At 30.6% G+C, this 24,620-nt stretch overlaps 3 protein-coding genes and 1 pseudogene across 3 annotated transcripts; 3 read left to right on the top strand and 1 right to left on the bottom strand.

The window, feature by feature from the left end:
- Positions 1-2,322: 2,322 nt before the first annotated feature.
- Positions 2,323-3,573, top strand: LOC100816162 (uncharacterized). The gene has a single exon (XM_003530058.5). The coding sequence runs from the start codon at positions 2,533-2,535 to the stop codon at positions 3,082-3,084; it is 552 nt and encodes a 183-aa protein (XP_003530106.1). The 5' UTR covers positions 2,323-2,532; the 3' UTR covers positions 3,085-3,573.
- A 1,723-nt stretch (positions 3,574-5,296) lies between these two features.
- Positions 5,297-6,599, top strand: LOC100801941 (uncharacterized). The gene has a single exon (XM_003529708.5). It carries the CDS (start codon positions 5,351-5,353, stop codon positions 6,077-6,079), a length of 729 nt encoding a protein of 242 aa, XP_003529756.4. The 5' UTR covers positions 5,297-5,350; the 3' UTR covers positions 6,080-6,599.
- A 10,404-nt stretch (positions 6,600-17,003) lies between these two features.
- LOC106799204 (pleiotropic drug resistance protein 1-like) lies at positions 17,004-18,419 on the bottom strand. Its single transcript, XM_014777374.1, has 4 exons — positions 18,355-18,419; positions 18,099-18,172; positions 17,351-17,427; positions 17,004-17,219 (listed from the first exon to the last, which is right to left on the bottom strand). The coding sequence occupies exons 1-4, from the start codon at positions 18,417-18,419 to the stop codon at positions 17,004-17,006; spliced, it is 432 nt and encodes a 143-aa protein (XP_014632860.1).
- A 25-nt stretch (positions 18,420-18,444) lies between these two features.
- Positions 18,445-23,842, top strand: LOC100801409 (pleiotropic drug resistance protein 1-like; annotated as a pseudogene).
- Positions 23,843-24,620: the final 778 nt, after the last annotated feature.

Below are 24,620 nucleotides of genomic sequence, written 5' to 3'. Positions count from 1 at the left end.
GTAAACCGAACATGAATATTACGATTTTGCTCTAATTATGTCAAACTTAACTTTTAAGATTCATTGACTCAAACCAATTACATGCCATCAATAAAGTATTCAATTTTGTACTTTTTACCTAACGAATGACCAATATAATTAGAAATATAAGTATCGTAGAAAAGAAAACTGTCTATCACGAGCAACAATATTCTCGTATACACTTTATCTACAGTCTACAGTATTTCTTTTTTCACAGCTCATTTTACCTTATACATATACATACTTGCTTGTATGATTGGTTCTCACTCTTACCCTAATATAAGTTTCTCTTTCCTCTTCTTTATTATAAAAAGGTGGGATGTAACATGTGAGGGGTAACATAAAGAATTATATATATATAATTGAGGAGTAGCTAGGTATATTAAATTATTTTTTAAACTATTTTTTTTATTAATATTAAATTTTAGTTAAATCTTCTCAACATTGTGAAGCTTGGCCATTAGTTAAATTCAAAGCTTTGTTAAGTAGGGCAGGGTTTGTTTGTTTTAAAGGTATGTAGAATTTATTTAAATTGTTTAACATAATTAGGATGCATGTCTTATTCGCAGACATAAAATTACATTGAAACGAGTGTTTTTCATTGAAAACGTAAGAATAGATTTTCTAACACAAAAATAAATAGGGAAAAAGTCTAGACATCCATAGAATTTAAAATTAAATTGGTTAATAGTTTACCAACCTCACTAAAATATAAGTAAATATTAATTAAAAAGTTATATATGAATGCTTAATTTATCTAAAGTTTAGTATGTATGTTCAATATGACAATATCATATATATAATTTTAATAATTATATTTGTTACTCCATATATATTCGATCTGTAAAATGTTTTTAAGCAGAGTGAATGTCTAAGATTATATTTATTCCTAGATCAATTGATCACATGTGTCACCTTTAACAACTTTTAACAAAAAAATAATAATTATGAATTTAACCATTAGATTTAAAACTCTCATAAAATGGACGTGTAATAAAATTTCATACAATTTTAAAATTAAATTAACCACATTGCTTTATTTTGAAATAAGAAATGTTTTTTTTAATATGAGTAAATATATATTACTAGATTATATATCCACAAACAAATCATCTAAAATAGGAGTGAAATTATTCAACACTGGAAGGAAAATTTTCATTTTTATAAAAGAAAATTCTTAAATGTGTCATTGTATATATATATATATATATATATATATATATATATAAAGATAAAAAAATGATACATATATTTTAAAAGTATATATTATGTTAATTTTTCTATACATAAATAAATAGAGTTTCAAATATTTTTGGATTAGTCAAATTAAAACTGTGTGTATATAATCTACCTGGTATAGGGACTTTTAATCCAATGATTAATTTTGAGATGATATCCAATAAAAGTTACTGAATAGTATAAGAGGAAATGTAATTCACATTGGTGTAAGTTAAATCCCTCTTCTATATTTATCTCTTACTCCCTCAATGCGTGTACGTATAGTACATGCATATAACTTGTTATGAAATTACTAGAAAGGAGAAAGAAACATTATTTAGAGAAGGGAAAATAAAGTATGTTGTTGCCTTGCAACATTATAATAATTACAAACAATGTATAAATAAATAAAAATACAACACACATGCATAACAAATTATAATGCACATAAAAGAGAGATTTTAAGGTTTGAGAAAGGTACTGTATAATGTCCATTCCCATACTTAATTACATTTAAATTTTATGAGTAACTACTGTGCATATATAACTGACTCAAACTCGTTTAATTAATGGGCAAATATATCTTGCCCGTTGTAAATAATTTTTATATATGAATAGTAATACGATTTAGGTTTGATTATCAACTCTAAATATGAAGAGAAGAAAATGAAATGTGAAATAAACTAAATAACGATGCAACAGAAAGAAATTGACATAAAAAAGTAGTATATAAATTCCTATATAACTTTATTAAATCAAGATGATATCTCTTCCACCCAAAAACGGGTTGGTGGTTAATTATTTTCCAATCTCTTTCTCTAAAGAAAACATGCATGCAGCAGGTGAACCTTGCGATGCAGCATGTGTCTTAACCTCCTTTTTTTAAAAAAACACAACTACCAAACACGGAAGTACACAAGTAAGTAATATATAGATAACAACAAAAGAAGCTAGGACACAAATCTTTCATATTAGATCCACATTTATTTCAAAATTTCGAAAAACTACACAAGCCATTTCTTTCTCATTAAATATTTCGTGAAAAATCTAGCAAGTCACGACTATGGAAAACCGACACATGAGTTTCGTAGATCCACCCATGTTCACAACGCTTAGAACCAATCAAGCAGAACTATACATTATAAATAGCTTTGCTCCTTCCTTCTTCAAGTCTTTCCATATAGTGTATTGCTGTTTCCAACACAACACTCTTAATAATTAACTCAAACCCCATTTTGCAAGAATCAAGTTAGTGTTCTAACACATATATATAGCTTTCTTATTGATCTAGATATGGCACCACATGGAGAGTCTTTCTCTAGGAAAAGCAACATGTCAAAGCCACAAAAGCTTTCATCTGAGAACCTTCAACGAACGGTCTCAGACATCTCTTTCGAGCTGACCAAGGAAGAGATCGATGATTTGAAGCTGCCAACAATATCTGAGGTTGAGAATGCAAAGTGTGAGTGCTGTGGCATGTGCGAGGAGTGCACACCGGAGTACATAGACCGTGTGCGTGAGAAGTTCAACGGGAAGTGGGTGTGTGGATTGTGTGCTGAGGCTGTAAAGGAAGAGTTGGAGAAAAATGGAGGGAAAAAGGAAGAAGCCGTAAGTGCACACATGAGTGCATGTGTTAGGTTCAACAAATATGGTAGGGCTTTCCCGGTTCTGTTCCAAGCACAAGCTATGAAAGAGATGCTGAAAAAGAACACCCTAGATGGTAGAAGGGCTAAGTCTATTAGCCCTAGGGACAAAGGAGGGGCAAAGAAAGGAGGAATTGCTCGTAGCTCAAGTTGCATTCCAGCAATCACAAGAGAGATCAATGATATCAAAATAGCCAATTAATAATGTTACTTTAGTACTACAAGTCATGCAAACTTTTTTCGTGTTTAATTTAACTAATGTAAATTAAGAACATGGTTTTTGTATCTTTAAATAGTTAGCTGTTTCCTTAATTTTTATCGGCTGACTACACTAGCTAGGACTTGGATCCATTGAATATTCTACTGTAAGTATTAAGAACCCCACATGCATCTTGTTCATCTGCTAATTTACAAATGCTTCCATTGCTGTCTTTCGGGATAAAATAATGATGGCCTTATGTCAAAGAAGACCCAAGTTCACTTCTGAGGTTTTTTTGGTTAGTAGCCTTTCCACTCCTTTTTCAAGGGTGGTTTCTTCTGGGATCTTGTTTGCATTTCCTTAACTAGAGAGGGTTCAGCTTCTTTGTTTTTGTTCAGTGGTTTTTTCTGTAATTTTTGTGAGATATATGTATTCTACATATTATTAATCATAAAGTTGAATGATAAAGTTGAATGAAGTTTTTTATTAATCATAAAGTTGAATGAAGTTTACTTGATGCTTTATCTGAAATGAATGATGTATCGTTTTAACTAGTTTTTTCTTCCATTTTTAGTATTATTAACTATATATTAATTACCAAACGCAAGAGGCAGGTCTTAAACATATTTTTGTAATTTGTTTATTCAACATGTAACATGTATTGCTTAATCAGTAGGGAGATAACCTCAATATGTAAAAGAATGCTCAACATTATTTAAAATAAGAAGGTTATCCTTCATGAAACTTAATTATAAAATTATATGATAGAATTAGAGTTCCATTTGGGCGAGAAACACGGGGGTGAGCCACAGCTCATGAAGCAACTTAGACCGCATTAATTGGTGGAACTTCGGAAGCACCAAAACAACGGAGGCATGAATTGAGTTTATAAAGGCTAAGAACAGCTTATAAGCATCATCAGTCATCACCACTTGCTATAATCAACTTCCTCTTGCAATTCTTTGTGTCTGCAGTTTACAAGCTAATTGTTGTTCAGTTTCATTATTTGAACATAAAAAATTGACTTGTTAAACAATTATTTTTTCATATACGTACATCAACAAACTACATTCTAAAATTAAATACAAGTATACAACAACCTTTTATCATCCCACTCTTAATATTCTAAAAACATTTTCGCTATTGTACAGGGGCGGAGACCTCCTCTCTTACCTTCTACATATGTACATGCCTTGCATAAATATGTGGGTCATCTCATATATCAGTGATCAAGTTTTATCGACGTCTTTAACTTATCTCAGTAACAATTTTTTTTTTTTATAAACAATGAGAATAATATATAATTGCCATTATATAAGCTGTCAAAGTTGTCATTATGACAATTTTGTGATGATGTTTAAATCATCGTCACAACTCGTCTCTATTTAAATTGTGACAAATTTAAATAAATTTTCACCGATAATAATGGAGAAATAGAATGAAGTTAAAATTATTTAGTTGAAGTGAAATAGAATAAAAATATTTAAAATAAATTTATTTAGTAGATAAAAAATTAAAGAAGAGAAACCATTTTTATTAACGAGAAATATAGATAAGAACATAAGTTTCCTGTTCATTTATCTTATTTTCTTCATATATTTGAGGAGAAATCCAGGATAGTAAGCTCTCGTTAATTAATTTTAAAATGTTCACATCAATTTTAACTTTACCAAACAAGTGGAAAATAGTATTAATTTCCACTCACATCCTCCTTCTCTTATTTTCCTTTTCTTTTTCCATTATACTAAACAAGGACTAAGGTTGTTGTAATTCGCATCCTTCTTATAATTTGGTGAAAAGGATCCACAGCATTCATTAGCACTAACGCTAAGGAAAATAGAATTTTTTTTATTCAACGACGTATTTATGAGAAATATTAAAAAGTATCTTTAGGATACTAATTAATTAAGGACTTAAAAAATTATAACAAATTTTCATTTCAATTAATTGATTGATTCAAACACAAGGAGTCCTTTTAGATTTCACTTCATTATCCGTAGTTCTCTAAACCACAATTTTTCAAACTCACGTGAGAAATTTACAGTCTCACGCGTGGTTCAACTCACTACCTTAAGGCAGCCTCCCACCAATAATGGTCGGTTAAGGAAAACATACACAATAAAAAGTAGAACCAAATTAAATAATAATAATAAATGAAAAATATCTATGCACCCACTGTTTATATTCTAGGGTAGGTTGATTCAAATGCAAAACCAACACATTTGTCATCCCCTCCTTTTCTTCACTACTATCACATATATATATATATATGCCCCCTTGCCCTCTCTTTCCCTTCAACCCATTCCATCTTCTCTCTAACTCTCTCTCTCTCTCAAAAATCTCTCTCAAATCAGAAAAATCTCTCTCTCTCTCTAAAATTCGAAATAACCTAAAACAAATAGAAATGGAAAGCAATACACCAGTAATAGCAAAGAAAGTGTTGAGCATAATACGTGTGGCCTTCTTCATGCTGAGGAAAGGCATATCAAAGGGTAAGCTAATGATGCACCTCAACAACATGATGCTCAAACGCCCCGGCAAAGCCATCGCCAACCTCATGTTCCACCACCACCACAACCACGGTGTCTCCGGCAACAACCTCCAATTCTCCACCGCCAGGGAGTACGAGTTCAGCTGCAGCAACACACCCAACAACTTCTTCGCGGCAGCCCTTGCCAGCAACAACAAACGGCACCGCCACAACCCCTTCTTCACGTGCGCTCACGCGCCGCCAACCCTTGACGACGACGCGGTGACCGTTAATGCCGTTAAGGGCGTGTTGGAGATGCTGAACAATGAGGCCTTCGAGGAGGCGTCGCCGGCTGTGGCCACCGCGCTTTCCGGGTTCGGACGTAGCCCTATGGTGAGGAAGTTGATCAGGGTGACGGACTCTCCGTTCCCACTTGGTGAGTCTGAGGATGACAAGGACAACCAAGTGGACAAGGCTGCGGAAGAGTTCATAAAGAGATTCTACAAAGAGTTGAGGAAGCAGACTTGAGTTTCTTTCTTCATAACGTTAATTATGATCATTATTAACGTAATTAACCTAATGAGCAGTTTTGGATGTATTTTTGTCTTTTGATGATAATGCGTGTGGACTTAGGACAGGATGCATGTTATTTAGTTGCATTCAGGAATTTTGTAAGTCTAGTAGTGGTTGTTTCTTATATATGAACAATAAAAAAAGAATTCAACGAGCAATTAATTAACTCGGCGTCTGTTTTTCTTCAATTTAATTTAATTATTTTGTTTTTAAAATTATGTGTCGACATTTTTGAAGGAGCTAGCTTATAGCATATGTTAACAACTTAAAGAATTGAAAAAATAAAATTCGGAGGTTTCTAATTAATGGCTTTAAACATGGTCATGGGCATGTGTTTATCTTTCATTGTTAATAGAAATTACACTATCCCTAATTTGCTGGGGAGCGATTAATCATTAATGGAATCTTCCTTATGGAGGTACTCTGTTGATCAACGTACACCCTCTTGTACTCAAACTCAAAGAATAATGAATCTTCGCATTTGCAACTGATAGTGTAGCATTAGCATATCCTAGCTCGCAAGATTGTTTATATATAATCAAGCTTTTTTTTTTTCCTCTCCTTCTCCTTACATATTAATTATCATTCGTTTGGATCTTTGTTTTGTATTGTCTCCCACTTTGCTTTTAGACTTTTCAACAAGTTAGTATTTATTGTTTTAAAATTAATAGAATTAATTATTTGCCTGTCGTACTATATACAGCACAGTACTCCAAATGTATAATGACCACATTTGGTGACAAATTATTGTGGTGTGTATTTGTGCCAAAAACTACATATCTGGACTACCCTAGATAGGTATTAATTTGATTGTGTATGCAATTGGTGAGCCTGATTTGGTTTAAAGTTAAATTGGCTTTAACAGCGAGACCACCACTACATTGTCTTCATATGATTCCACTAATGTCAAAGTGAAACTATAACTGGCCCCCTCTCCAAAATATTTCTGCCTTTCACAACTTTTGCCCTTCTTTTGCTCCCTCTTTTGCTTTTGCTTTTGTTTTTGGCATTTAACGACTTTTTAAGTTTTACAAGACATCACTTTTCTCTGCTGCTTAATTAAGCTGGTTATTTCTATATAGCGCAAGTGTCAACATTGGCGCTGTTACCAAATAATTATTTTCATCTTTCCATCTCTGTACCGTATATACCCGTGATATAACAGATAAGATACAAGTCATGTAGTTATGATATAAAAGGGATTAAAATCAATCCTTTGATTTAGACGTGATTAATTAATTAAGCCATAGCAGTTAGAAAGAACGAGTTAATTAAATATCATAATATATAGTATCATCTGAAAGAAGTTAATTTTCATCTTATATATATATATATATGATTAACCGTTTACCAACTGGATGAGATTGGTAGGGTTCTGGCTTCTGGGTTGCACGTGTATAATGTATGTATACGGCTATTCAAACAAATTATGCAAATAAAAGTTCTTTAATTTGCGATCAGAAATGACACGAAATAATCATTGTTGTATTTTGAGCAAAAAAGTTGCAGAAATAATCATTGTTGTATTTTACATTCTGAGTTCTGACCATTAGTGCTCTATCAATTACTTTAATCAGTAGACCTTGTCATCTTTTGACAAATAATAATTCTCAGGGAGGACTGAGATATATATGATTAATTGATCATCATCAGTGAAAGAATTAACGTGTATAGTAGAACATTAGTTAATGATTTGAAATTAAAGAGCAGTGTCAGACTATATATTAATTATTAGATCTAGTTAATTAAGAATTATTTTCATGCATGCATTATATTATTAATATTAGAAAAAAAAGTCCAAATAAAAATGTTGATTTCAGTCAATAATAACTATAGATGAAAGCTGGATACCTGAGTTGCTGTTTATTGCGGGCGAAGATGAAACATTCAAAACTAGCAAGCTAGTATTGTTTCAACTAATTAGTTTATTCACTATGAAAGCTGTCAGCAAGGAAAGACTTGTAAAGCCTAATGTTTAGCTTAGCTAGGTGAATCGTTGGTAAAAGTAAAACTCGCAAATGATATATAATATTATTCATACAATGGGCTTTTCTTTTTTACCTTTTTAATTATATTTATTAATGAATGAAAAATACATAAAACAGAAAAAGTAGATGATTCTTATTTTCGTATAAAAATTAAAAAGTAAGTGAAAACTGAAAAAGCTAAATAGAAAACTAATTTTATTATTTTTGAACTGCGTAAATACGGATATCCGGGATTCGGAAACATTTGTGTCGCTTTCAGAAGGGATTACCTTTGACTTTTTATTTCACGTATAATCAATTCACATTTCAAAAAAAAAAAAAAAATCACATTTCAGTTAGGCTACCAAATCATTTGTATTTCCATGACTTCTTGATTTAGAACTTTATTAAGTTGTGCACTTCAGCTTTTAAAAACAAACAAACAAGGGTTGTTAGCTAGGTATAGTCATTTAGTAAGTTTTTAAAAGTTTATTAATTAGTAAGTTTTCAATTAACTCGTCTATCAATTAGCTTTCACATTTCAAAAGTTTAAAGCCATATAAAACACTTTAAAGGATATTTATTGGCAGGGTCATTTTTTAAAGATTTCCAGAAACTTGAAGTTGAGAATACCAATAATTGGTATGAGTTTTTGAAAAAAGACTTCTCATGAAACTTTTATCTTACTAATTTTCAATAGTACTACATTTCATAGAGGATGTGAGAATTTAAAAGGCGGTTTGGTGTTTTTTATTTAAAATAAATAGTCTAGGTAGTAATTTATATGATAAATTTATTAATTTTTATAATAATTATATTAATAGTAATTTTTATTAATAAATTAAATAATAGTGTATAACATATGACGTGCATAGAAATTAAACTCCCTTAAAAAAAGAAATTAAACTAAAAAATCAAAGTGAAATTCGTCACTAGTTTGTTAAGAACCTAATGAAAATGATTAATTAACCATAGCATATGCATAGTCTTATTCATCTCTATATATTTAGGGGTCGCTTGACTTGGTTGTTCTGTTTCAAACGTGATTACTCCCTTTATTAGAACTACCGAAAAAGCATGGGATGACATTAAAGTTTATGAAGTTAATTGACCGTGAATAAAATTATATTCCACATGACGGAAAACGAAGCACCCGCTTTACTTCTTAAAAGCTTAACGCAGCCATGCTTTATACATCTACGCACCTTTGTTAAAGCTGATTTGATTATGTTCTTCTGGGTGCTCAAATTTTGCTTGCATTAATTGAAACTTAATTCGTTTAGCTAGGTTCAAGTTCAACACAAAATGTTAATTATGTTAACAGGCTAGCGTAATGAATAATGATGATTTGATGTTCTAGAGGAGACTCCAAACAAAGAAACACCAATTACTTTAAACTAAAACATTCAAGTAAGAAAAAATTTAAAAATAATCAGAAGGGACAACGGGATTAGTTGTCCTTCTGAAGGTTATTTACTCACCAAATTTGTGTAATTTGGTTTTAAATTTACCAAATTAATGTACATAAAATGGGATAAGTCTTGTTTATGGAGCCTCTATTTATTTATTTTTTCCTAAATAATCTGATGACATATGATTGTAAGTTTGAACGTTTTATGCAATTGCAAATTTTTCTCGTGATTTAAAATTTGTGAAAAAAATAAGATAAATATTTTTAGTTCTCATAGTTTACCAATAATATAATTTTAGGGGTTAATTATGTTTTTAGTTTCTAAAGTTTTTTAAAATTTAATTTTTAGTTCTTAAATAAAAATTTATTAGTGAAAGTCCTTCAACTTTTTCAAAATTCAATTTTTAGTTTTTAGATAAAATTTTGACTCATCAAGATTGATTAATTAAGATTTTAATCCCTAAACTTTTAAAAAATTCAGTTTTTATTCTTGAAAATCTCATTAAATAAATAAAAATAATAGATTCAAAATTTTATTTAGAAAATAAAAAATTAAAATTTCTAAAAGTTTAAGAATCTCCATCACTTAAACAAAAGTTTAAGAATTAAAATTCTTAATAAAAAAAATTGAAGGATCTTGTTCGGTCAAATGTAGGAATTAAAAACTAAATTTAAAAAAAATCAACTAACTAAAAACTTGATTAATCTTAATTTTAATTTATGTAATTTTAATTACTTAACTCAAATCACCAATAAGATGTAATAAAATTGTTTAACATATATTTATTTGATGTTAAGCAAGCCCATAAAATAAAATTGTGATATGCATTGGACATGCTAGTATCGTAACGTAACGCTCAAAAATAAGATTTAAAATTTTTTAAAAAATAATATTAAAACTAGAGTTTAAACTCATTAGCATATGCATTTATACCACCATCTATAAGAACCACTAGAAGGCTAAATTTATTTATCATATGTATAAAAAAATATTATATATAATTTAAATGTGTAAACAAAAAATATAAATACTAACAATATTAAATTAAATGGACTTAACTATATATTTCAACGTAAAAGAAAACGAAACGCAACACTCATCTTTTAGGAAAGTAGAATGTAATTTATTCAATACTGTTCTATAACGATGCTAAATTAAATAAATTTAAGTATATATTTTAACATTAAAAAAAAACAGAACAATACTTACACCTTTCAAATAAGGAAAATATTGTTTACTCTTATTATTATTTCCTTTCGAAACATTGAGCCTATCACTCATGCACTCATGTTCTTTTTGGAATGTTTTGTCTTCTAATCGAAAGTGAGATTGGTCTAAGTCATCTTAACGTATACACATCGACATGAATTACCAAAACATTCATAATTGAGAATTCACGAATAAATTTTTAATAGATCGGTTAGTTGATTAGATATTGAAATTGACATTAATTTATTAAACCTGTGATTTAAAATCATGTTAGTAGTAAATATCTGTGGGTAGTTTTTGTTAAATACAATTAAAAAATAAATTATAAGAAAATACTATCAATTAATTTAAATAAAAATAAAATAATATAATTAGATAAGATTTAAGGTAAAAGAATAAAATATAAAAACTGAAACAAATTAAAAAAAGTATAAGTTATACTTATATGAAACAGAGAAAAAATAATATTTTTAAAGTAACTAAATTTAAGCTTTGAAGACAAACTTTAGTGTTGTTGTTTAAAAAAGTAAAAATAAATGTTAAATATTAGTAAAGCTATTCTTTCACTCAAAAAAAAAATATATATATAACACAACAAAAATATTTCTCATGTTTAAAACAAAAACTCAGACTTACAAGAGTTGATTATTTATCATCTAAGAATATGTTCAAGTATTAAAAATAATTATATATTCTAAAAGTACTGCTCTGTATTCTACTTATACTAACGACAATACATGTTTTTTCCAAAATCATATATATTATTGGATTGAACATAAAATATTGTCAAATAAAATCTTAATGATTGAATTAACAAGGGTATTAAAATAAATATTTTTTTTCCTAAAAGCTTATAATTGAAGGTGTTTTATATGTATTGTCCAATTCTAAATATGACTTTGAAAAGGTATATATATTACAAATTAATTAGTAGTAGCATATTTGATCATATTTTATTTTTAAAAAAAGCTGTTAAAAATTTAAAATATGCTAATTAACAAAAAGACATATTATATTGAATGATTCAAGAGGATCGGTTGAGTACTTAAGTTCTCTAGATCGATCAAACAATTAATAAGATCATAACTTGAAGAAAAAACCTTTGTTGCATGTATCAATGAGATTCAAACACGGAGGATAAATTCTTATTTCCTACAACATGTGAACTCAGCATATAACACGTTTTCTAATATTGTTGATTAAAATTTATTTGAAACTATCAAATCATGAGTAGATTTTGTTAAATAAACAGTAAAATCTACAAAATTTAATATTTTTTAATAAGCTTTAATTAATAATAAAGAGTGTATTTATAAAAATGTGTTAGAGAATAAATTTGTAGTATTTCTTATAAGCATATGATTATTATTTAATTTGTTTGTCTTACTCTAATATAACATTAATAGACATTTAATACGTAAGAGGCTGTGATTTATACGCAAGATTGGGTCAAAATCTATGGGACTTGAAGGGTGGTAGAAAGTGGAGAAGCTGTGGAAAAAGATGTGGGCCCAATTATAGGAAGAACTCATTTTCTTTCATGCTAAGCTTTCTCCTATCTGCACACTTTTCAAATCCCTAAAATAAACAGCATGTCTGCGCGTGTTCGTGAACCTTTCACGTGCCCAATTAGAATATTCAAATATCCATCCATGTAAGTAATTGAACAGCACACGATGAAAAACATATTTAGAATGTGTCACATTCTCGCATACATATGTTTAATTAATAGGATAAATTATTAATCAAGATAAATAATAATGATTTGTGTGACTTAAATAATTCAGGATTCAAATATTTTAATTAATCCTTAAGTATAAAATAAATTTTGTTGAGAGATGGTCAATAAATTGTTAGCAATGCTTGTAGTATCTTGATTATCTTTTTCAAATCCCACTAATTTACGGTCATTATTTCATCAAGACCATAAATACAAGCAATACCGCGTTCTTGAAGTATGATACTTGTATTTACAATTTCTATTTTTCATTCATAAGTAATTTTATTGATTTCGTATATCTTTAATTTAGTGATTATGTCTTGATTTACATACAACTGCATTGATCGTAATAAAAGATGCTTTGGATGCACGTGGTTCTAAGTTAATATCAGATAAAAAAGATTGTGATTATAATTTTTCTTGCGATAACCTAGGATGAGGCAATATTTCAGCTTGGGACGCGTTTTATTTGGCAATTCATGCATTTTATATGATATTTCAAAAGAATAATTTATCTAATTAATTAAGTTAAAAAATTATTTTAAAATTAATTTAGTGTGTATCAAAAATAGACATTTTACTAAATACTTGTAAGAAGCTTATTTTCAATAAGAACCAAATACTAAATACACCAAGTCACCAATTGATCAAGAAGTTGCTAGCATGATGTTGTACAATTGAACTTGAGCAGCTGCAAGCATCAAAAGTCAAAGCTACTCCAAAAACAATATATAAAAGCCTATCACCAAGGATTTGATAAACTATTTGAGGTAGGCATATTCACCTGTGATTCAATTTGACTTAATTCGATTATATTATATTATATTATATTATATTAAAGTTCTAAAAGTGTTTGATTCGAATTTAATCTTACTTGATTAAGATTTAATCATTAATGAATTGGCTAGGTAATGGGTTCTATTTTTTTGAATTCAACCCAACACATACCATATAATTTAATTTATCATATATAAAAATTAATTATTAAATATAAAATATATTAGTAATTTTTAGCTCATAAAATTTATTAAATTATTAAATTAAATCACTCATGATTTTTTGTTTTTTAAGTTGTTTTTATTTTTGTTTTGAATTTGTTTATATGTTAGCATGCTAATATCACAGTGCATTTCTATCTAAAATAAAAATATCTTATCATCATTGAAATTATTAGTTTTATTAGTTAAATATTTTTACAATTTAATCTTTTGAGTACATTTAATCATTATATATTTAAATTTTTTTACAAAAATAAATTATTGTTCTAAAAAAATATTTTCAAAATATTCAAATTCAATTAACTCAATCCGACCCAACCCGTTTAAGATCAGGTCGGATCTTGAAAAAAAATTACACAAACCTAACCCAACCCAACCTATAGAATCTTAATGGGAATGAATAACGAGTTTAGTCAAATTTGATCCAATCCGATCCATAAATACTCCTAATTTAAGGATGTCATGCATATAATATAAATTATTAATCAACTGCTTCATCTTATATACTTAGAAAAAAAAATGTAAAAATGCCATGGGATGATGGTTAAAGAGGCCTGTGAAAATGTACAGGGTAATAGATTATGTGGATTTCAATAGTGTAGATAGCAATTCTAACCTCGGTACGTATTATATGTTTCAGAAGAGCAAATTCAAGTTTGTGAATGAATGTGTGAAAATTATATTTCAATATGTCAATTCTCAATTGCTGAATTACTTACTAATTATTTTAAATACTTGCCAATCTAAGAAAAACAATAAAAAGTAGAAGTTGAGGCAGCTTCCGTGTATTGGCTAAAACTTAGATAGTGGCATGCATGCGTAAGTTTCTAATTCTATCCTATTCTTTCACGCTCACGAGAAAATAAGTAATCATATTAATTATTACACTGCACTATCTAATATACATCATCAATTATATTTTGCAATTTAGAAATCCTTGACTGAAAATATGTACAGGGAGCCAAGCTGACTATTCAGAGACCAAATCCAAAATTAGTGTTGGACCAAAAAATGGGACCAAATGGAAAATATTACTTCCATACTATTTTTTTATAGTAAACTCATAAATTATTACCAATAATGCTTACAATTGTGAGTAAAGATCAAAATAATTTTCTGTTTGTGACTTTTAGAAGATACAAAAGTGTGTATTATTGTTTGTTTTTAGGTGGTAACAATTCCTCTTTCTTCAATATACACCTACCAGAAAACGCATATTATATACGGTCTCTATCCTTATTAGCAACTGCAATAGTAACAAAATAAAATCGGTTGCAATCCAAGTCACTAAGCATTTAGCAACCGATTATTTATTGCGTCACCATATAGTGACTGGTATTTTTGGTATCTGGCATAAATGAGTCTGTTGATATTGGTTGCACCTATCAATTGGGGCTAACTTAGCAATTAAAAGTATAAGTGACAAATTCGGTTGCTAAACTAAAATAAATTTAAAATGTTAAAATATTTTATTTATGCAAATCAATATCCAATTCGGTTGCTGAACTTATGCAGTCACTATGTTGGTTTCTAAAATTAATAATTTCAAAATGAATTACATCTAAAGAATAAACAAGCCAACAATAGGTATAATATGGCTAACATAATGCAAATGGACCACCTCGTGAGACTTATTATATTTAGGTTATTTTACCTAATTTTCTACACGTACTGTTGATGCCCTTCTTACATTGGAGCACTATAGTTCTTTTTTCAACTACATAAATTTAATCCTTTTTTTAAGAGGTTTAATCCCTTAAAATTTCTCTTTGAATTTAATTTCTATCAATCACATCTTTAAAAAGTTAATTCCTGTCTTAGTTACCTTACATTTATTAAATATATAATTGGTGAGTAATGCTAAATCCTCCTACTATATCCTTCTGCAAATCATAATATGATATTTTATGATAAGTATTGAATGAAAAGTAAAAGTATTTATTGTCTTAGAAGTATTAAACATATTTAAAACTTACCATAAAAGATAGTAGAAGATAGATTAGGAAGATTAAGAATTATTCATAATTGGTTGGTGATATAATTTTTTTTTCTCTTGAGTATAGCAATGAAACTCACAAGCTAGAGTTTTACTTTCTATTCATTGCTAGGGCTATATGTTGGGAGAGTATTATCTTAAATGAGATTAATATTTATTAACATTCAATTTTCAACCCTAAGCAGCATCCAATCTCTAGTTTCAGCGTCGTTAATAAATTAGGTAGCATATGGTACCCGTCCATTAAAACGCTGTTAACAGGACAACAATAGCATGCATCTATATTCTATAGTAATAATAATAGCTTCATTTGTTCTCCATTTTTTTAGTCTTTTTTATCCTTTAATTACTATTAATTGCATATCTCTCTTGGTTTCTCTTTTCAAAATTTCTCTCAATCTCCTAACTCTCTGTTTTTCTACAAGAAAAACTGTTTTTCGGTCTCTCAAAAATTATCTTTGCATTACATGATCAAGAGTATATATACCTTTTAAAAGCTAGTCCTAGGAACAAAGACATATTTTGATGCCAAAACCAATTCAATTATAATAATTAAAAACATTTATGATACCTCCACATGAAACCTTTCCACTTGTGCCATTTATAATTTTAAGTCACACACCACAATTCTATTTCAACTTCCTGCATCAATTACATAGATTAAAAAACCCGCATATATAGTAATACTCTAATTCTAAATACGCACCCAAAAAAAAATAATGGAAACAAAGAGATTTTTTTTTTTACAATAATCTATACAACAAGACAAAGAATGGAGAATAATATGACTTTTAATAAATAATGTGATAAAATAAGAAGAAAAAAGAATTGTTTTATAAATTTTGTATGATTTGTTGTATAAATAACACAACTCTATAGCATATGCCTTCCACGTGCCTTATTTATCAAACTAATTTTGACCTTATGTAAGTTACATCTGAGAATAGAATAAGCAAAAGGAATTTAAAATTAAAAACGAAAATTGGTTTTCAGATACACTGTAATCGGAACACACCAGTTTGTGCATGCCCTATCCAAGGTATATAAAGACATGCTTTCCCACCCCATTTCCATTGTAATAAGGAAAGCTTAATATACATCTGAAATAACCTATATGTTCTTTTTTCATCTTCTTCAGTACGCTAATTCTTTTAGCCCTTTCTCTTAGTTGTACATTTCTAGTAGCTAGAAATAAGAAAATAATTCATAGATATCCAACACTAAAATGGCACATAAACAAAACAAAAAAAAAAGTGTAAGTAACTAATTAAGTATAATAGATGATGAGATGAAATAGGAAGAGAGAAAAACTATAAGTGTATGATATATATGAGTATATATATGATCACTCCAAGAAATAAGATTGTTCTATGGTGTTCACCTCACCATAACACTGCATTAGCTTTAACGAATAAAAAAGGCTTGTGGATGTTGCAAAGGTTGTATAGCTATAATTACCTTGGATGGAGGACATGAGGGAATAAGTGATATATATATATTGAGAGAGAGAGAGAGAGCAAGTAATAGTTTACGTGCGAGCAGTTCTACAGTTTAGAGAAACGGTATAATGGAGGATATTACAAGGTCTTCGCAGCGGCGTGAAGAAGATGATGGAAGATCTGAAATGGGCTGCACTTGAGAAACTCCCCACTTACAACCGTTTGAGGAAAGGGTTGTTGACCACTTCTCGTGGAGTCGCCAATGAGATTGATATAGCTGATCTTGGATTCAAGTGTTACCTTTAGTACATAATCCGTTACCACACTTGCCTCCTGGCCTCTGGTTGCAGCTGCCTGATGTATCACAAGCCAAATTGATGCACAAATATTATACCCATAACAACAAAATTGACTAAATTAATACAATAAAAATTGATGATATAGCTTCTTTTTTTTAATCAAAATAAAAAACAACTTCTTTTTACCTTCATGTAGACATCAATATCTGGGTCTGGCTTGATCTTTGCGCTTTTTTCTCTTCTACCCAACTCAGACAGCAAGTCTTGATCATAACAAATAATAAAAAGTAACCTTACATTAGAAATAGGCATGGCCATGATTAGAAAGAAATGAAAAAAAAAAAAAACAATAGCTAACCGTAACGTGTTCCAACCCCTTGGCACCTTGCTTAGAATGCCAAGGTTTCCCTAACTGTCATTTCTCCAATATGAACATCATGCTGGCTAATATATGCAGCTGTTCTCTGAGGAACAAACTCGTTCATTCCATGTCCATTATAAGTCACTTTCCCTGATACCTAGAGGACACAAGGCCATCTAAATTAAACCAAAACTACCACTTTCTAAAAGACAAGAGTGGAAACAACACAAATATTAAGGAAAATTGCTTTTCACATTTAGATTGGGAGTAAGTCTTCCTGACAGGACCAAAAGGAATGTGGTTTTTCCTGAACTTGGAGGACCCAAAAGTAGTGTCATTCTGTGAGGTTTGATGATTCCACTAACATCTTTAAGGATAGTCACATGTTTCTTTTTTCCTTTGAGAATATGGAGAGAAGTAAAGAGACTCTAGAAGACCAAATAGAATAATATTGTAAGAGTGTGAAATTAACTCCCGAACAAAAGAAACACAAAATTCTGAGCTAGAATATATATACCAAACGTACCTACACTTTATTAGTAAGGAAGTTTAGAAAAGTTGGCAAAGCTCTACTTCCCACGTAAGCCTCTGCCTCAACGTTTAGGTGCTCATATCGAACTTCAATTGTTGGCATATCAATCCCAAATCTGAAAAAGTAAATTAGTAATTACAACATGATAGAGAGCTTATAATCACACTATGATATTGTTAGCTAGTAAGTGAACTAGAATATTACAAAAACAAAACTATAAAAAATTTAATAAGAACATAGGAGAGATGGAAAAAGCAAAGAAGCAAGAGCAATGAATGCTTATTAATTATTCCTTACCTATCAATTCGTTCCTTGAGCTTCAACAGAAACTTTTCATTGTCCTCTTCAACAACGTTGATCATGACCAACCTGTTCAGCAGCTTCTGTTAAAATATAAGGTAGGAATTCAAACCAAATTTTGAGATATTTTGAAAGATCAAAACATGTTTTATCATAAAGATTATTATGAAATGAACACACAAGGTATTTACGTTAATATTTTGCAGATTTTGGGGTTGGATATATGTGCCGATACAATGGTGGGGAACGAAATGCTAGGCAGTATATCTGGAGGACAAAGGAAGCGGGTAACTACAGGGGAGATGCTGGTTGGACCAACAAATGCTCTATTCGTGGATGAAATATCCACTGTCTTAGACAGCTCCACAACTTTTCAAATTGTGAGGTCTCTCAGGCAATATGTTCACATTCTTAATGGAACTGCAGTTATCTCTCTAGTCCAACCAGCACCAAAGACTTATGAACTTTTTGATGATATTATTTTTATAACTGAGGGTCAAATTGTCTACCAAGGACTCCGTGAATATGTTCTTGAACCTTTTGAATCTGTGGGTTTTAAATGTCGTGAGAGAAAAGGTGTTGCTGACTTTCTTCAAGAAGTAAGTCAAGGTTTACTATTTGTATTCCTTGATTGAAGTTTTTTTTTGCTGAAAAGTGAAAACTATATACATAAAATTTATATCTCTTACTGCCAGGCAACTTCAAGAAAGGATCAAGAGCAGTATTGGGCGCACAGAGATGAACCACACAGGTTTGTAACTGTTACTCAATTTGCTGAGGCATTTCAGTCATTCCATTTTGGGAGGATAATTAGAGAAGAGCTTGCAACTCCATTTGACAAGTCCAAGAACCACCCAGCTCCATTAACCACTAAAAGGTATGGTGTTGACAAGAAGGAATTGTTAAAGGCTAACTTCTCAAGAGGGTATTTGCTTACGAAAAGGAATTCATTGTTTACATCTTCAACATATGCCAAATGAGTTCTAGTTTGCTTTATCTATAACAATATATAAAGACTAACAATTTTTACTGTACATTTTTTGGTATATTTTACCCTTTAACTGCAATTTATGCATTGTAATTACTTATAAATTAATTTTTCTCATTCACCTCACCTGTCATGTCTCTCTTTGGGTCAGTATGCATAAATGTTTTTTATTTACAATTGTTTGATCCTTTGATACTATATTTGAAATTATAACTATTTTGAATACATGGTTTCTACTTTTGGTTTTTTTTTCATATGTTTTTTGTAGCTTATGATCCTGGCAATATTTACCATGACAGTCTTTCTGCGAACTGAGATGCATCGGGATTCCTTGGATGATGGAGGTGTTTATGCTGGTGCACTATTTTTCGCAGTAATAGTGCATACGTTTAATGGATTGGCTGAGATGTCAATGAAAATTGTAAAGCTTCGTATTTTCTACAAGCAACGAGACCTTCTATTCTATCCTTCGTGGGCATACGCCATTCCCTCATGGATCCTTAAGATCCCTATTGCATTTATAGAAGCTACTGTTTGGGTATTTCTCACCTACTATGTAATTGGATTTGATCCAAATGTTGGGAGGTAAACAAGTTTCCTTTATCTATTTTCAATGAGTAAGGGCTAGTTCTACCCTTTTACTAGTAATCTTACTTCTGGTGTGAAGTCTCATTTTTTATGCAGGTTGTTAAAGCAGTACCTTATGCTATTACTGATAAACCAAATGGCTTCTGCATTATTCCGAGTTATTGCAGCACTTGGTAGGAACTTAGTGGTGGCTAGCACATGTGGGTACTTTGCACTTGTTGTCCTTTTTGCATTGGGTGGATTCGTTCTGTCAATAAGTAAGTTTAGTTAAAGAATGTAAGGAAATTGTTGCATTCATCAGATAATGGCAGTTGATATTAATGCTTCTTTGTTTTATTGGCAATGATACAGAGGATATGAAGAGCTGGTGGATTTGGGGTTACTGGATTTCACCTTTAATGTATGAACAGAATACGATAATGGTGAATGAATTCCTTGGGAATAATTGGAATCGTGTAATTTCTTTAACTAGCAACTTTAGAGATAATTTATTTTTTATTCAAAAACGTGTAGGCGTAATTTATTTATTTTTCTTTACAATTACAGTTCACTCCAAATTCAAATAAGACCTTGGGAATTCAAATTTTGGAGTCTCGTGGGTACTTCACACATGAATATTGGTATTGGATAGGAATTGGGGCATTGATTGGATTTATGTTCCTTTTCAACATTATATACACTTTGGCTCTCACTTACCTAAGTCATAAGTAATTTCACATTTGGTTATTTAAGATTCTTATAGTGAAGCAAAACTTGATTAACAAGCATACGTTACTTTTACAGCATTTGGCAAGCCACAGACAATAATAATTGAAGAATCAGAGGGGGATATGCCAAATGGGAGAGCCCGAGAAGATGAATTAACACGCTTAGGTGATCTATATTATCTATATCTCTCATGAACACCCAATGAATGTACGATATTTCAATTTCAAGTATGTGCTTAGGTGAACAGTTTTTTCTGTCATACAGAAAATTCGGAAATAACTATTGAAGTTGTGAGTTCTAGCCGCGAAAAGAAAAGAGGAATGGTTCTTCCTTTTGAACCATATTGTATCACATTTGATCAAATAGTATACTCTGTTGATATGCCACAGGTAAGTCAATTTCATTGAGGTTTCTAATAGTGATTTTACTTTTCAAGGAATGCCAGCAACACTCTCTTTAACCCTCCCTTTTTTATTGGTTAAAATGTAGTATTAGAAACTATAAATTTTAGTGGGTCATACTACTTATGTAATGACTCTCTCTCTCCTAATTTAGAAATAGGACCCACCAAATTTTGGTATTTTCAATAGATTACGGTCAATAATAAAGGGAGTGTTAGTGGTGCATTTAGCCTTGGTGTTCTCACAGCATTGATGGGTGTAAGTGGTGCTGGTAAAACTACATTGTTGGATGTTTTAGCTGGAAGGAAAACTGGTGGGAATATTGAGGGAAACATAAAAGTTTCTGGCTACCCCAAAAGGCAAGAAACATTTGCTCGTATTTCTGGTTATTGTGAGCAGAACGATATCCATTCTCCCCATGTTACCGTCTATGAGTCCCTGGTCTACTCTGCATGGCTTCGTTTACCAGCACAAGTTGAATCCAACACTAGAAAGGTTAGTTAGCACTTATAGCTTAAAAGACTTAAGAGCCAAAACATAACACCCTTTGTTTTTCTCTTCTTACTTAAAGTTATATGGTCCAAAGCAATTTACAAAGTTAATGTTCCGTAGTACATTAATAAACTGCATTGGCTTTTTGAACTTAAGAGACCGATCAACGATCCTGTTTGGTTTCCCATCTCATTGCCAACTGACATGCATCCCTTTTGATGCAATAGGATTTAGCTTCTGCATTGTGACCTGAAATTTAACATAAACGTGTACATAACGAACATGTAACCAAACAGAAAGTTATTGTTATCACTTTTGGATCTGAAAGAAATATGGTTTTAGTTGTTCATTGAGGAAGTCATATGGAACTCGTGGAGTAGAACCCATTGAAGAACTCACTGGTTGGTTTGCCTGTGAATGGTATCTTGACAGAACAACGCAAAAGGCTAACAATAGCAGTTGAATTAGTGGCTAATCCATCCATAATTTTCATGGATGAGCCTACTTCTGGGTTAGATGCGAGAGCTGCTGCAATTGTTATGAGAACTGTTAGGAACACAGTTGACACAGGAAGAACAGTTGTTTGCACCATCCATCAACCAAGCATTGATATATTTGAAGCTTTTGATGAGGTAAGAAATGACATGAAAATATATTTGAATATGTTTTTTATAGTTCTGTCCATTAGGCTTGAATCTAATATATGCTACATGTGATTCTAGTTATTCTTAATGAAGCATGGAGGACAAGAAATGTATGTTGTGCCATTGGGACCTCATTCTAGTCAATTGGTCAAGTATTTTGAGGTTAGGTGCAACTTGAAATCTATTTTATTTAAAGTAGGTAGCCATGGTTTTTGCTTGTATTTACTTCTTTTTCATTCTTTTCTATTGGCCAGAGCATTGAAGGGGTTAGTAAAATCAAAGATTGTTACAACCCGGCAACTTGGATGTTGGAAGTCACAACTTCCGCCCAAGAACTTACCTTAGGTGTTGATTTTCATGAGATATACAAAAATTCTGAGCTATGCAGGTAAGGTAATATGCATGGATATGAATTTATATTAACTTTTACTTATATTTCACAAAGGCTTAGAATATTATACACGAATGATTATTCTTCAGGAGAAATAAGTTACTTATAGCAAAACTGGGAAACCCCATTCCTGGTTCAGAAGGATCTTCATTTTCCTACTCAATACGCTCAGTCACTTTTGGTCCAATGCTTGGCTTGCTTATGGAAACAACATTGGTCCTATTGGCGCAATCCGCTATACACTGCTGTGAGATTTCTTGCAACTATTGTGGTAGCCTTGATGTTTGGAACAATGTTCTGGGGCCTCGGAGGCAAATAGTAAGCCAAAATTCAGTAACTTATAAATAACAAATTTAATTTAGCCAAAAGAAATTTTAATTTTGATTCCTTTTGATCGCTTCCAGCTCAAGCAGACAAGACCTGTTTAATGCCATAGGTTCAATGTATACTGCTGTTGTCTTTATTGGACCCCAAATTTCTGGCTCTATACAACCAATAGTAGCCACTGAAAGAACTGTCTTTTATAGAGAAAGAGCTGCTGGAATGTATTCTGCCTTGCCTTATGCAATTGCACAAGTAATAAGATCATTTTATGGAAAGGAAACATAACTGTACTACAATCTACATACCCATTTTAACACATCTCACTCCTTTTTTGTCATAGGTTATAATAGAGCTACCTTAGGTTCTTATGCAAGCTACATCATATTTTGTCATAGTTTATGCCATGTGGGATTTGAATGGACTTTAGAGAAGTTCTTTTGGTACATGTTCTTCATGTACTTCTCATTGTGCTACTTCACCTTCTATGGCATGATGGTTGTGGCAGTTACACCAAATCAACATATTGCTTAAATTGTGGCTTATGCATTTTATATAATTGGGAACCTCTTCTCAGGATTTGTCATTGCACAACCTGTTAGTATTGCCAACCTTTGAATACATTATTTCTATGAATGGATTCAATGTTTGTCTTTATGTGGATTTTCACTGTTATTTCCCATTTTGTACCTTTTTTATAATAGAGCATTCCTGTGTGGTGGAGGTGGTTTTATCGGATATGTCCCGTGGCTTGGACCATATACGGGTTGGTTGCCTCACAGTTTGGAGATATAACCAATGTGATGAAATCAGAAAATGAGTCAGTGCAAGAGTTCATAAGAAGTTATTTTGGTTTCAAGCATGACTTCATAGGAGTTTGTGCAATTATGGTTTCTGGGTTTGTAGTGTTGTTTCTTCTTATTTTTGCTGTCTCAATCAAGCCCTTCTTCAACTTCCAAAGGCGATAGATCAAGTTCTTAGTGGCAACATGAGTGATCCTTTACGTTTCCAAATATATTTTTTTCTCTAGATTATTGAATTCTCTAATAGTAATACTTCTTTATCATATCCACGCACCATTTGCCTATGAAATTCAGGTTCCCTCTAGAATTAACTTGAATTTATTTAAAATAAATTAAACAAGCAAGTCAATATGTGTGACTTTTGTATAACTATCTAGTATTAGTACGTGAAATGCACAAAATAAATGTTTATTTTATATAACTAAAGTTTATGATAAATAAATATTTTGAATATATTATAATAAAAATTGTAATCAATAAATATTTTTAACATGTAAATTACATTTTGCATGTATCATAAAAATTAAATTAAATTGTGATATAAGGTCATTTTTAGTTATTGATAATTTATTTTAAAAATATTAAAATTTAATATAGAATAAAGATGAAAAAGATAGATGGAAAGAGATATAAAATGTTAAGAAGAAGAAGAAATTAAAACAATCTTATTAAAGAAAAACTTACAAAAATGTTCTCATTGAAAAATAGGTCCTAAAATAATTTTTATTTATGATAATTATTCTAATTTATATAAAAAAGATTTAATATCAATAAATACTGATAACAACACTAACACATTTTAGAATGAAGGCAGTAATATCTTTTAACTTAGTGACGGTCCTTAATTATTGCTGGGCTCTCAATGATCGTCAGAAATATGAGCTTGTCGTGGACTCGTCGTATATGGGCCTTTCTTATTCGTTTATT

Source organism: Glycine max, chromosome 7 (genome assembly GCF_000004515.6).
Source record: "Glycine max cultivar Williams 82 chromosome 7, Glycine_max_v4.0, whole genome shotgun sequence".
Lineage (NCBI taxonomy): Eukaryota > Viridiplantae > Streptophyta > Magnoliopsida > Fabales > Fabaceae > Glycine > Glycine max.
This window is presented reverse-complemented; position numbering and strand designations above follow the sequence as displayed.